The sequence below is a fragment of the Cricetulus griseus genome, chromosome 6 (genome assembly GCF_003668045.3).
Source record: "Cricetulus griseus strain 17A/GY chromosome 6, alternate assembly CriGri-PICRH-1.0, whole genome shotgun sequence".
NCBI classification, from domain to species: domain Eukaryota; kingdom Metazoa; phylum Chordata; class Mammalia; order Rodentia; family Cricetidae; genus Cricetulus; species Cricetulus griseus.
The window spans coordinates 95,683,050-95,697,347 of NC_048599.1; the positions used below are offsets into that span (position 1 = coordinate 95,683,050).

The 14,298-nt window shown below is 38.9% G+C and overlaps 1 protein-coding gene across 1 annotated transcript; it reads left to right on the forward strand.

Moving 5' to 3' along the window:
• Positions 1-990: 990 nt before the first annotated feature.
• Positions 991-2,058, forward strand: Neurod1 (neuronal differentiation 1). Its single transcript, XM_035446038.1, has one exon. It carries the CDS (start codon positions 991-993, stop codon positions 2,056-2,058), a length of 1,068 nt encoding a protein of 355 aa, XP_035301929.1.
• The last annotated feature ends 12,240 nt before the right edge of the window (positions 2,059-14,298 follow it).

The following is a 14,298-nucleotide window of genomic DNA, read 5'->3' on the forward strand; positions in this document are numbered from 1 at the left end:
ACTTCTGCTACCTGTTACTGACCCAGAGGCGGCCAAGTCCCCAGCAGCCTCTGCAGGGGCCAGACATTCAGTTGTTTTACTAAAGGCTTTTTACAGTCCTTATTAGAAGCGGCACCTTCACCATTGCCAATAGCTGACCATTGTAATTACTCAATCTTTTAAAGGGAGGTTTGAGGCGAACTTTGAAAAGCCCCAATAAAGAGCAGGCGGCCCTTTCAATGGGCTGTTTATTAGAGAGGAGCCTTCGGCACCTGATCCCCGGCGCGTGGGAGAGCCTCGCCTGGGAGCCAGAGCTTTTGTACAAGGTGGGAATTTAGCAGGGGGTGTGAGGAGACTAAAGAAAGGCAAGGGAAAGATGAAGGACTTGTGCCCACTTCTGTGGCCAAATGTGTCGTTGATAGAAAAATAATTTGGTAGAAACTACTTTTCCTCGTGCATTGGCTCTCCAATCTCCCTTCTGTATAATCTTCTTACAAATCGGGGTCAGTGTTAGTAAATTACATAATGGCTCTTCTATTTATTTAAACCTCTAAGTACCTAGAAGCCAGAACAGAGATGGGTTCAGAATGTTCCATTTCCAAACTAATCATTTTTGTGAGTTGGGAGTGACTTGGGACACATGGAGGAAAAATATGTACACTGAACTTGTTTCCACACACTGCATCGGGCCAGGCAATCAGTCGCCTTGCACACAGTTAAGTTGATCACTAGGAAATGTACCCACAGCCATCCGTGACAGCCCCAGCAGTATTCACAACGCAGCAGCGAGGCACAAACATGCCAGCATGAATCGCTGCGTTTAACTTTTCCTAGAGTCATCCATTTTGCAATGGACTCCTGTGTATTTCTATTCGTGTGCATTTTTGCGGGATTAGGGAGAGGGAGCTGAAGGCTTATCTAGCTTTTAAACGTAGAGGGTTTTTTGTTTGTTTTTGCTTCCTTTCTTCTTTCTTCTTGCCTTTCTCCCTGTTGAATACAGGAAGTAGAAACATGACCAAATCATACAGCGAGAGCGGACTGATGGGCGAGCCTCAGCCCCAAGGTCCCCCAAGCTGGACAGATGAGTGTCTTAGTTCTCAGGATGAGGAACATGAGGCAGACAAGAAGGAGGACGAGCTCGAAGCCATGAATGCGGAGGAAGACTCTCTGAGAAACGGAGGAGAGGAAGAGGATGAAGATGAGGACCTGGAAGAGGAGGAGGAGGAAGAGGAGGAGGATGATCAAAAGCCCAAGAGACGGGGCCCTAAAAAGAAAAAGATGACCAAGGCGCGCCTAGAGCGTTTTAAATTAAGGCGCATGAAGGCCAACGCCCGTGAACGCAACCGCATGCACGGGCTGAACGCCGCGCTGGACAACCTGCGCAAGGTGGTACCCTGCTACTCCAAGACTCAGAAGCTGTCCAAGATCGAGACACTGCGCTTGGCCAAAAACTACATTTGGGCTCTGTCAGAGATCCTGCGTTCAGGCAAAAGCCCTGACCTGGTCTCCTTCGTTCAAACGCTCTGCAAAGGCTTGTCCCAACCCACCACCAACCTGGTCGCTGGCTGCCTGCAACTCAACCCCCGGACTTTCCTGCCAGAACAGAACCCGGACATGCCTCCGCATCTGCCCACAGCCAGCGCTTCCTTCCCGGTTCACCCCTACTCCTACCAGTCCCCGGGGCTACCTAGCCCTCCCTATGGCACCATGGACAGCTCCCATGTCTTCCACGTCAAGCCGCCGCCACATGCCTACAGCGCAGCCCTGGAACCCTTCTTTGAAAGCCCCCTGACTGATTGCACCAGTCCTTCCTTTGATGGACCCCTCAGCCCGCCGCTCAGCATCAATGGCAACTTCTCTTTCAAACACGAACCATCCGCCGAGTTTGAAAAAAATTATGCCTTTACCATGCACTACCCTGCAGCGACCCTGGCAGGGCCCCAAAGCCACGGATCAATCTTCTCGGGTGCCGCTGCCCCTCGCTGCGAGATCCCCATAGACAATATTATGTCTTTCGATAGCCATTCACATCATGAGCGAGTCATGAGTGCCCAGCTCAATGCCATCTTTCACGATTAGAGACACGTCAGTTTCACCATTCCCGGGAAACGAACCCACTGTGCTTACAGTGACTGTCGTGTTTACAGAAGACATCCTTTTTGCTACGATTTCTGCAAAGTGCAAATACTCGAAGCTTCAAGTGATATATGTATTTATTGTCGTTACTGCCTTTGGAAGAAACAGGGGATCAAAGCTCCTGTTCACCTTATGTATTGTTTTCTATAGCTCTTCTATTTTAAAAATAATAACAGTAAAGTAAAAAAGAAATTGTGTACCACGAATTTCGTGTAGCTGTATTCAGATCATATTAATTATCTGATCGGGATAAAAAAATCACAAGCAATAATTAGGATCTATGCAATTTTTAAACTAGTAATGGGCCAATTAAAATATATATAAATATATATTTTTCAACCAGCATTTTACTACTTGTTACCTTTCCCATGCTGAATTATTTTGTTGTGATTTTGTACAGAATTTTTAATGACTTTTTATAACGTGGATTTCCTATTTTAAAACCATGCAGCTTCATCAATTTTTATACATATCAGAAAAGTAGAATTATATCTAATTTATACAAAATAATTTAACTAATTTAAACCAGCAGAAAAGTGCTTAGAAAGTTATTGTGTTGCCTTAGCACTTCTTTCTTCTCTAATTGTAAAACAAAACAAAACAAAACAAATTGCACAATTTGAGCAATCCATTTCACTTTAAAGTTGTTCCCTCTCCTTAAAATAGAATCCAGATTCATAACATTCAAGAGGATGAAAAAGAGATGCATTTCTTATCAAAACATATCATTACTTGCACAAGCTTGTATATACATATTATAAATAAATGCCAACACACACACTCCTTTAAATCAAAAGCTGCTTGACTATCACATACAATTTGCACTCTTTCATTTTTAATCTTTTCTTTGAATTCCATGATTTTACGGAGTGTCTGACGCTATTGATGTTTCCAGAAAATATAAATGCATGATTTTATACATAGTCAAACAAATGGTGGTTTGTCATCTATTCATGTAATAAATCTGAGCCTAAATTTATTCAGGTTGTTAATGTTGGGATTGATACCTACGTAGTCAGTTAGTACAGTAGCTTAAGTAAAATTCAAACCATTGAATTCATAATTAGAACAATAGCTATTGCATGTAAAAATGCAGTCCAGAACAAGTGCTGTCTAGGATGTGATGCTGGTACCACTGGAATTGACCTGTACTGTAATCTTGTTTGTAACCCTGTGTATTATGGTGTAATGCACAATTTAGAAAACGCTCATGCAGTTGCAATAAAAATAGTATTGAAAATCACAATAATTGTTTCATTTCTCCCAAAAGTGTTTTTTTAAAGGGTAAAATTGTGCTCAGGAGGATCAACTTCTGGATCTGCTGAGTAAAAATGTTAAGCACTGGTTGTAAAGTAAAAAGTTGGGCTTGTCCTGTCCTTACTCTGGCGTCTTACTTAGGGAGTCTCCACTTTTTCAGACCTAGCTACTGTTTCATTATTTGGAATACTGGGCTGTAGAGTAAGCTGGACAAACAGCTGTGCTTTTTCTTTACATATCTTCACCTTTGGGGTACACTTTTTCCTGTCTGTGTGTTTATTACCAATTGTTGTCAGAGGTTTATTTTATTTTTTAATGTGGATTTACTTAACTATTAGCCAGAAAGACACAAACAAATACCTTAGTTTAATTTGTTTACACATTTAAAACATAAAAACACTTGCTATTTTCTTAGTGTTCTGTTACCTGTACATTTTCCTGAACTAAATAGTTGTCTTTTAAAACAGTGCTATAATTTCAAATATTAAACATTTGATATTGTAGGGAAATTAATTAATTGAAAGATTCCCAGAAAATGTGGCAGTTTATAATTGTTCTATAAGTGTCTTGGGATGACTTCAATACTTTTCTACAAAGGTGTTTGTATATAAGAATATACTATTTCTATTCTATTTTAGGAAGGTATATTGCTCCCCGGTCTCTTTTGCAGCCCTAGTATTTGAATGTTGATTTCATAAACACTCTCTCTCTCTCTCTCTCTCTCTCTCTCTCTCTCTCTCTCTCTCTCTCTCTCTCTCCACAACTTAACTTCTGCCATTGGTAAGTCCCTTAAAAAATAGTTTGGCATTTCCCTTCCCACGAGAAATAACTGACAGCCTGGATTCCTAGGGAATAGTATTTTGGCAGTTGTACCCTGGCTCTACTGTGGTTTTCTGATTATTGTCATTAGTAACTCCATTGTTCCTTCTCTGACTCAGAGGCCTGGTGGATGCCCACCTCCCTTCCCAACCATGTTCTTTTAATCTCCTTCTCATTGATGATTTAAGGGTTCCAGAAAGCTGACCTCATTTAGCAAGCTGCTCCAGAAAAATGTGAGTAATCTAATGGACAGGAACAATTAGCCATAGTAAAAACATTGCCAATGGGGCCGCATCAAGCTGTGACAGTAGCAGTAAGGGATATTTCAATGTTCAAGAAACTGAGTGTAATTTAAAATACTTCATTTACACATGTTTTCCATCAGCCTTCACCATACACAGAAATACATTTAAGTTGGTCCCAACTTTATCCCAAATACAGCAATCTCTTTCCAAATGAATCAGAGCAGTTCTTTTGGAATCAAGCTGTTGCTTCCCCTAGCCTGAATATGTCTGCCATTCTGACTTTGACAGAAGTAATGCTGATATTCGAACACTTCCAGCCTCCCAGCACAGGAGAACATGAAGTGAACATTCAGGCCTGATATGATCTATTAAGCAGCTCAATTTCACCTGTAATTAAAATTAGACATCTCCATGCAAACTAAAAACTGTTGCTATAGTAAAACCGACAAAGCAACATGGGGTTTTAAGAATGTCAACATTTAAAACAGAAAGCAAAGAAAGCTAGACTGTGGGTTTTGTTAAAGGTAGAAATGAAGGTTCTGTTTCCCTCTTTGTTTTTCATTTTGTGTTTATAATTTCACTCCAAAGCATAGGGATTCTTTCAGTCAGTCGGGGAGTAACTCACATGCCACCATCTTTTATTCAAAGGCAGGCACAGATGTTCCTTCTGCAGGGGAGGTTTTAATTTATGAAAATGATATTGTTTATGCATGAATGAACGGCATGCACTCTGCATAAGGCATAGCACTTCCATCTGATGGGAGAAATACCACCGAACCAGCGCCAATGTCAGAAACATATTCACCACATTTACTCACTTAAATGTTTAATGAATATTTGGAAGGCATTTTCAAACCATAAGAAATCTTTTAAATGATCTCCTTCATTTCTTTTATGAATTGTTAACCATATTTTAAAGAGACTTTTACAGTCTTTACATTTGCTTACTTCTTACATAGAACTAATAAGAAAACTGTTTGCTCAGTGAAGACAAATCAAGAAAGAAAGAGAAAGGAAAAAAGAAAAAATTCTAATAGCTTTGTCTACATCCATAAAAAACATTTCTTGTGGTTTTGCTGTGTGTACTAGCTACAGTATTTGAGTTCTGTGTTGCCTTTAAGCAATTGCTGTTCCTACCATTGAAAATGCTTGTATCTTTTTAATGTTAAAGTCTCTAGAGAAGTATTCCTAGAAGAATCTTCAAACCTGCATTTGAAGTTGGCAGGTTATTTCATAGTTGAAGATAAAGTTTGGTTAAATAGTTTAATGAATGTATATTCCTACTGAAAAGGACTACTCCATAGAACTTCAATTTCATTTATGTCAATTGCAATTTTATGTAATATGTTGTATCTATTTTTAACCACTAAAAGGATAATTGTATAAAACTTTTCATGGGGGATCACATATTCAGGATAGTATACTGATTTTTAGGTTAACAACATTACAGCAAGATAGTATAATAAAATTTTAAGTAGTATAATTCATTGATAAAAATATCAGTATGTTTTCACCATTTGAATGTAGATATAAATCCCTACAAAACTGAAACATCTTCTGCAAGATGCCTAAATTCTGCAATTACTAATATGATATATGGATCATTAGTTAACAGTTTGAACCAAGCTGTTTTAGTTCTATAATTATACAAGAAATTTAAAGTGAAAATATCTATCAAACAATTAATAAAACCAGGTTTCAAAAACAGAGTGATTTTGTCCTAATGGGAAATGGAAAACAACAAAGCTGTTGTTGAAATTACATTTTTTGCTTCCTTTTTTTAAAAATGCATCCATCACCTCTTATTTTGTGACAATTGTCTCAATAAAAATTTCAGTTCCAGTAACCATGATATAAAAGAGCTAATGTAACATCTTGTGGAACACCAGGACTGAGAACTCATGCTATCATTGCAAAGAGGCACTCTGGAGTCAGACGAACAGTGATTTTTATGGTGGCATAACCATTGGCTCCTGGCCAGGCATTATGTTCCAGAGGACACTATTGTCAGGAACCATTCAGCTAGAAATCTGCACTGTATGCATTCAGAAGTTGAGATCATATGCCTTCCTATGTCAGGAAGAACTCTGTGCTGGCAATTGACTCATGCATTCTCTCCCACATACACTAACACTTGGTTCAATGACTCTGGTGGAATTAACAGTGTAGCCAAGCTAGTGGCATTGACAAGGCCACAGTCCCTGGAGAGTTCTGAATAAATTGCTAATTTAAAAATGCCTTGAAATGCAGAATATTGTGTTCATGGCTGACTAAATCTTTAGATACATTAAGTGTGAATTTGGCCACCTACATACTATTGTACTATTTGCCCAGCTAATTTGGTGATTTTTTTTCAATTTAAAAAGATAGTGACAGTAACCATTTCTATAGACCTCCCCCTCAAGTTTGAAACAACGAAAAGGGACAGATCCAATTAAAATGGCATTGAGAAAAGAGAGTAAGTATACTCGTCTAGTCTATTTGAGAAATTGGTGTTATTGGTAGTAAAACTCAAAACTAACTCTGATGTAGACTTCTTGATTAAGGACAGTGCATCAGGAAGATGGCTACCCACACTAGGTTAGCCTTCAATGCTTTGTGTTCATTTGTACCTGGGATCAGCAAGGCTAGCTTGTGGGCAATGGCAGGAAACTCTCGTGTCTAGTATTTGTTTTCACACCTTCCTTCTTTTAGGTTCTTATTCAAAGCTACTTCCGAAAACGATCCTTTTTTGACATTCATCTAATGTAGCCAACACTCAAAGTACTCAATTATATTATGCCTGCTGTTTTTGCTAGAATTTTACTCTACCCAGTATTATCTATTGAGGTTATTTTAAACTACCTATCTCCTTTTACAAACAATGGACTTTTCAAGAACAGGAACCTTGTATTTTTCCCTTGCTGCTGTTATCCTGGTGTTTAGAGACTGATATCAGTTGTCCAAGAAACCAGACTATATATCTGATGCTGAAACCTGTTGCCTGAATCACAGTGCTGTAAATCAATCTGTTGAGAATGGTATATACCACAAATGAATCTCATCCCATGACCATTAGTTCTATAAAAGAGAACAACTGAAACTAATCTCTTATGATGTTATGTGATACTGAATGTCTTCTTCCCACTGAGAATCAGAAATCCTGAGTTAGCAGTGCTCTTTTCTTTTCTTATTTATTGATTTCACTCATTTATTTTTGCACATTTGGTTCAATATAATTGGAGACTTGGATAAAAGGAAGATTAAAGTACTGTATACTGCCTCTAGACCAGGAGTTTCCTTTCACAATTGAAGTAAGAATCCTCTTGAATTCCTGATACTCTTTTCTCTCCTGCTTATCACTCTTCTGGGCGTTCCTATCATTCTATATTTAGGGATGTATAAAATTATACCGCGCCATAATTTCTACCTTAAAATGGTCAATTTATAAACTTAGCACATCACTGCTGTTAATGTAGTGTTCTCTCTCAATGATGTCAGTTAAGGTTACAGTGACGTCAATGGACAGGTTTCATAGCACTGAGGGGAACTGTTAATTCCTTTCCAATGGTGTCCTTAACAATCACAGGGCTTGTCTGTTCATAGGAGGGAATTATAGAACTCTAATCTCTGCGGGCGTGGAGTGCATGACTAAGTAATTTTCACATCCAACAATAAAGAAGATAACAGGTAGAAACAGAGTGGGGGATAGAATGACTTGTTAACAGTTACAAGATCATTGGTATCCTGTATGACTAAATATATGAAAATAAATAATATTAATACCAATACATATAACTTATAATAAATTATTAAGAGTGACATTTATAATATTTCTTTACTATAGTCACTTCTTGGTAAGTCAATGTTACTTCTATACATATTTTTAATGCTAACATGAGAATTTTTGGTAAAAGGACATCTGTTTCCGTGCACATTGATTCTAAACTATTAAACAAACAGAGCTTTACTTCATAATTGACTGAGAGTACATTTATCTTTACATTTTTATTTGTTTGTCTGTCTATTTATTTATTTATGTCTATTTTTACTTCCCTATCTATACTAGTATGAGGAAATACCATCTTCCCACAGATAATTAGGATATAAGATGAAGCATAAGATGAGTCACCTTGATTGGGGTGGACCCCAGGTGCAATCACTAATGTCCTTGCTAAAAGACAGGATATACAAATACACAGTACACAGAAGTAACAGCAGGTGAAGATAAAGGCAGCAATCTGAGCAATGCATTTATGATCTAGGGGACAGCGGAGACCTTGGACCACTGTTAAGAGCTAGAAGACTCTACCTCTGAATCTCTAGGAAGCAAACAACCCTACCTTCACCTTATTTCAGACGTGGATAATCTGAACAAGGATGCAATGCAATTGTTTAAGATCCTTGATTTGTGATACTTTGTTATGGTAACCCTACAAGGCTAAAATATACAGTAAAGTCTGTTTCAAACTGGTATTAAAAATAAGTATAGAATAGTTAAAATTATCTTGGAAACATCACAGTGAACATACAGTCCCATGTATGTCACTACTAGAATATTTTAGTCAGTACCAAGTTTGATTCTTGAATGGGATGGCAAATAGTGGCTATTTACTAGTATTATATAAAATTATATAAAAGTTGTAGGAAGTTTTATTTACCTGAGTAAACTTGAACAAATATTTTTATTTAGTGGAGGATGACTTAAAAAATCTCTATGTCAGATTTTATATAAAGAATCAAATATCAGCTACTATCTAATCTTCTTATGAACATTTTTATTTGTGGGGTAGCATGGATTTTACTAAATAAAGTCTCTTCAGAAATGTCACATTTACATAGTTTCACAAACACTCATCTAACTCACAATTTTGTAGCTTTTTTTTAATGCTTGTTCCTAATGAATTTAAATGCCATCACTTTTCAAAGTTTCCTCTCTGTTTCAAGGTTATTTTGGGTCTTCAATCAGTTATTATCTTCAAGCTTGAAACCTGAATGCTGAGACACAGTTATGGAGAGCTAGCTGCCTTGCATTATGTGGCTGTCCTCATTGCTCCAAACACAAGTTAGTGAGCTGCTGTCACTGTCTCAACTTCTGCCTCTCCTCCTCTTCCTCCTCCTCCTCCTCCTCCTCTCCTCCTCCTCCCTCCTCCTCCTCCTCCTCCTCCTCCTCTTCCTCCTCCTCCTCCACTTCTACCCCTTGATATTCACTTAGAAGTTTGGCTGTTCTATACATCTGGAATTCATGCTTTGTTTTTGTTTTTTGTTTGGTTTATTTTTAGAGTCAGGGTCTTCCTGTGTATCGCTGGTTGGCCTAGAACTTGCTTGCTGTAGGAGGCACAGAGGTTTTTGTAATCCCAGGTAATCGCTAGGGGAAATAGGAATGTTAAACACACAGGGTTGTCTCTTCAGATGGATAGCCTGTTTCCTGCCCAGAAGGCTGGGAATGGAGGTGGTTAATAACCTGGTGACCTTTGAGCTATCTGTGTTATGAAAACTACACCAGATCCTCCTAGGTCCTTAAGATGTCACACATAGTCAATCTATAGAACCCATCTTTATGAAAGTTATCACTTGTACTTTACAAAGAGTTTTGGTGCAGTCATGTCTTAAGCTTTAAGGTGCACTCATGATTGAGTTAATTATCACCAGGAAATATTTTTCCATGTTGTGCTGTGCTTAAATGTGCCTAAATTAAATTGCCTGGTGTCAGACTCTCCATGTTTGAACCAAACTGGCTACTGAGTGATGTTGAACAGGTAGCCTTTTTGTCTCAAATGGATTGCTATTTTCCTGGCCATGGTTTTTGCAGAGACTCCCACAACTCTGTAAACTAGGCTTGTCTGGAAATCATGGAGATCTACCTGCCTCCGCCTCCTGAGTGCTAGGATTTAAATCTTTGTTTTTAGAGTTCATTGTTCTTTAAATCACAATTATACCTAATTTCCTGCTGACCTATACTATTGAGTATACTTTTAAGCCACTGGAGAAATTTAAAATTAATTCACATCCTAACTGCCCTCCTTCCCCCCTGTTGATGGCTAAAGTTGTTAGATTTTCGGGGGTGAAATGTTGTACAGGAAGAATTTACTGGGACTTCTGGCAAAGGGTAAAACCAATGCCAACAGTTAAATGTTGCTTTAGGCTTGCCACATCTGTACTCTGCCAGGGAAGTATGTCTCCGTTCCTTTTTATTCTGAAACAAACTTTTACTAAGTTGCCCTAGCTGGCATTAAGTTTTCTCTGTAGCCTAGGCAGGTCTCAGATTTGGGATTATCTGACCTCTACCTCCATAACCTCTACCTTGTAACTAGAGGATTGCAAGGCCTACACCACCATGCCTGGCTGAAAACCCTCCTTTTCTTTGATTACTATTGCTACATAGCTATACACATGTATGCACAATATATAAATACAACTTGCTGACTCCATATTGTTGTTTGTGTTTCTATGATTCAGGCCTGACAATTTTGTATTGGATGATGACCAGTCAGGAGCTTTGTGGGAGAGACTAATTCACCCCCTGTAGTTTGCCTAAGGGTGGGACCCTGATATTTCTCCCTATTTTTATGCATTTATCTGCCACTCAAAAAGAAAAATTCCACAATAGACTTAGAATTGGAAAGACAATTAGCTTTACATCCTATTTCATGACTCATTTTTAAAAGCCCAGAATGAACTACTGAATGACGAAGGGTTATATGGAGAGAGACAGAGGCCTGTCTTCACAAAATCCAGCAATCCCACTGGAAATGCAAGGCATGTGATTCCATCATGGATATTTTGCAGCCAGCCAAATACCGGTGTATTCAATTAACAATCCATGGAGCAGGGCCACACAGCTGGGTTGAGCCAACTCACAGAATCATGAGAAATAATAAATTGTCATTGCTTTAAGTCAAAATGCTTGGAGGTTGTTATCCAACAGTAGAAAATATACAACCTGGAAGAAAGATCTCCCAGAACTAGTGGTTGCCTCACCAGTTATTACCTATCTCTGTGGTATTGGGTTTTTAATCAACTTGACAAACCTAGACACATCTGGGAAGACACAATCTCTCTTGAGGAATCACCTCCATTAGATTGGACCGTGAGCATGCCTGTGAAGGCATTTTCTTGATTGTTGATTGATGTGGGTCATCCCACCTCTTGGCAGGTGGTCCTGGGAGGTATTAAGATAAGCAAGATGATCCTGTCAGTAAGTATCAGTTCTTGGTTCTCCATGTTCTCTGCTTCAGCTTCTACCTCCAGGTTTCTGCCCTGAGCTCCTGCCTTGGCTTTCTTCAATGGTGAACTGTGACCAGGAAATATAAGCCAAATATATCCTTTCCTCCTCACGATGCTCTTAGTCACGGTCTTTACCACAGGGCTAGAAGGCAACCTAGGACAATCTCCAATTTCTTTCTATATACTGTCAGCTCTCATTCCTCACCTGCAAACTAAAGACATGTTTCTCAGTCTCCCAGAGCACAGCTCTATTGCCTGATGTTAATCTGTAGTACTTTCTTCTCAGAGAGACTAGGGGATAAAAAAGTAAAGGGGGCTGGCTCAAGGAAAACCTTTCTCCTCTTCATTCCTTGTTCTTGGGCACTTTTATGGGGAGCATTTGACACCTACACCTTAGGAATCATCTTGGAGTCTCCAGTGCGGAGTCCTAGCTGTGAGGATAACAAAGTAGAATATTGCAAAGCCTTTTCTTTCTTTCTTTTTTAATGACATCACATAGGATGAGGCAACACAGCAACATTCTGACTCTGGGCCACTTGATAAATATTTTTTATGTGAGATATACAAACTTACCTTAAAATGTGTGCACTTTCAGTTGCATAAGTTGTTGGCAGATATCCAAAGGGAGAAATAATGAAGTAAGATTGAAAGCCACCTCATTTAGTATAAACTCTTCTGTCTGTGGGTAACAAGCCTGGAAGCAAGTAACTATTTTCAACAGTGAGAAGGGACATTGAGTTTCTTCTTTTTATTTAGTATAGCAAATGAAGGGAGGTTTGTGGTTTTAACTGCCTGCCTTACTTATGTGCCTGGTTGTACCCAATTTAAGATTCTATAGAGGGGCATTGCTAGCAGTTGCTGTGAGATGCTTCAAACTCTCTGCTCAGTGGAAACTGTAGTTGAAGAGTGTCAGAACCAACCTTAGGGATTTTTCAAATGCTTGAGAGAAGGGAAGCAGATCCAGCCCTTCTTCCCACTGTTGCTCTGTGTTACTGCCCACTGAGATGTTGGACATGTGTGAGATGCATCCTAGAATGTAGCTGAGAGATTAATTTTCAACAGTTTCAATCCGAGGGCTGAGTGGAAACCTGGCACATTTAGAAAATGTGATATTCTGACTTGATGGGATTCTAGGATTTGTTCTATTTTTCTGTGTAATTGTGGTAGGGACATATGGCCCCTTTACCTTGTAGGCAGCAGGAGCCACAGTGGCAGGAACATTCTGACAAAATGTCCACTCAGCATGAGAAGGAAACAGTCCCCGTGGTACCTTGACAATAGGCCCATAAAGCATCAGGGATAACTGAGAGGTGAACATGACATAAACTGACCTCCACTGCATGGTGAGGTGTGGAAATAAATACTGACTTCTGTCACAAATCTTTCTGTTATGCCTATTCATGAGGCATAGTGTGTTTAGTAAGATCAAGAATTGAAGTACAACTTAAAATTTAAAGTTAATTTATTTATTGGCACAGTCAACCTAATTATTAAACATTTCCTATAGTAAAACATTTATTATTATTATAATTATATTATTACATGTGTGCAGAATGTGCATATGTGTGTGTGTGTGTGTGTGTGTGTGTGTGTGCGCGCGCCCACCAAAGAGCTTCTGTGCATGAGGTGCCCATGTGTGGAGGTCAAAGGACAACTTCAGGAGTCAGTTCTCACCTTCACCCTGTTGAGGCCGGGTTTCTCTTCATTCTGCTGCTGTACAGTTTGTTTGTTTGTTTTTTTTTTTTGATTTTTTGATGACTATCAAATTGTTTTTATAATTTTTTATTTGAATTAGAAAGATATTTTAGATGTCAATCCCAGTTCTCTCTCCCTCCCCCCCCCAACTATCACCCAACCATCTCATACCCTTTCTGCTCCCCAGGGAGGGTGAGGCCTTCCATAGGGGGTCTTCAGCGTTTGTCATATCCTTTGGGATAGGGCTTAGGCCCTCCCCCTTGTGTCTAGGCTCAGGGAGCACCCCTCCATGTGGAATGGGCTCCCAAAGTCCATTCCTATGCTAGGGATAAGTACTGATCCACTACAAGAGGCCCCATAGATTTCTGAGGTCTCCTCACTGACACCCACATTCAGAGGGTCTGGATCAGTCCATGCTGGTTTCCCAGCTATCAGTCTGGGGAACAAGAGCTCTCCCTTGTTCAGGTCAGCTGTTTCTGTGGGTTTCACCAGCCTGGTCTGGTTTGCCAGCTCGTAATAGTTATGCCCATGTAATTGTGTTTAGTATAGCAGAATATTTATGTTTGCAAATTATATATATCATTGTCATTTGTTATTTAAGTAGCTTATGAAATTCAGTCACTTTTTGTCTAAACTAATGCCTCTTTAACATACAGATAAACATTTAAATTAAAAAATACTTTGAGAATTACACCTCTAGGATTTTGATACTTTGTTTTTTTAAACTTTAGGGATTTTGTTTACAGAGATGTTAACTTTTGGTGTTTTGTTGTTTGGAATTATAACCCAAGCTGGATTCATACAATACTAATGCATTAAAAAATCTTATTTCAAAAGTCTTTCAGGAAGTAACCTGAACATGTCTTTCTTTGCTATGCTTATACATTGGGTATTTGTGTTCAGAGCATTGACTAGCAACAGTGCTAATCCAACAGTCACATGGTTATTTATATCCGCAAAG

Coding starts and splice junctions, on each gene's coding strand:
- Neurod1 (XM_035446038.1), top strand. CDS start 991: ATGACCAAATCATACAGCGAGAGCGGACTGATGGGCGAGCCTCAGCCC.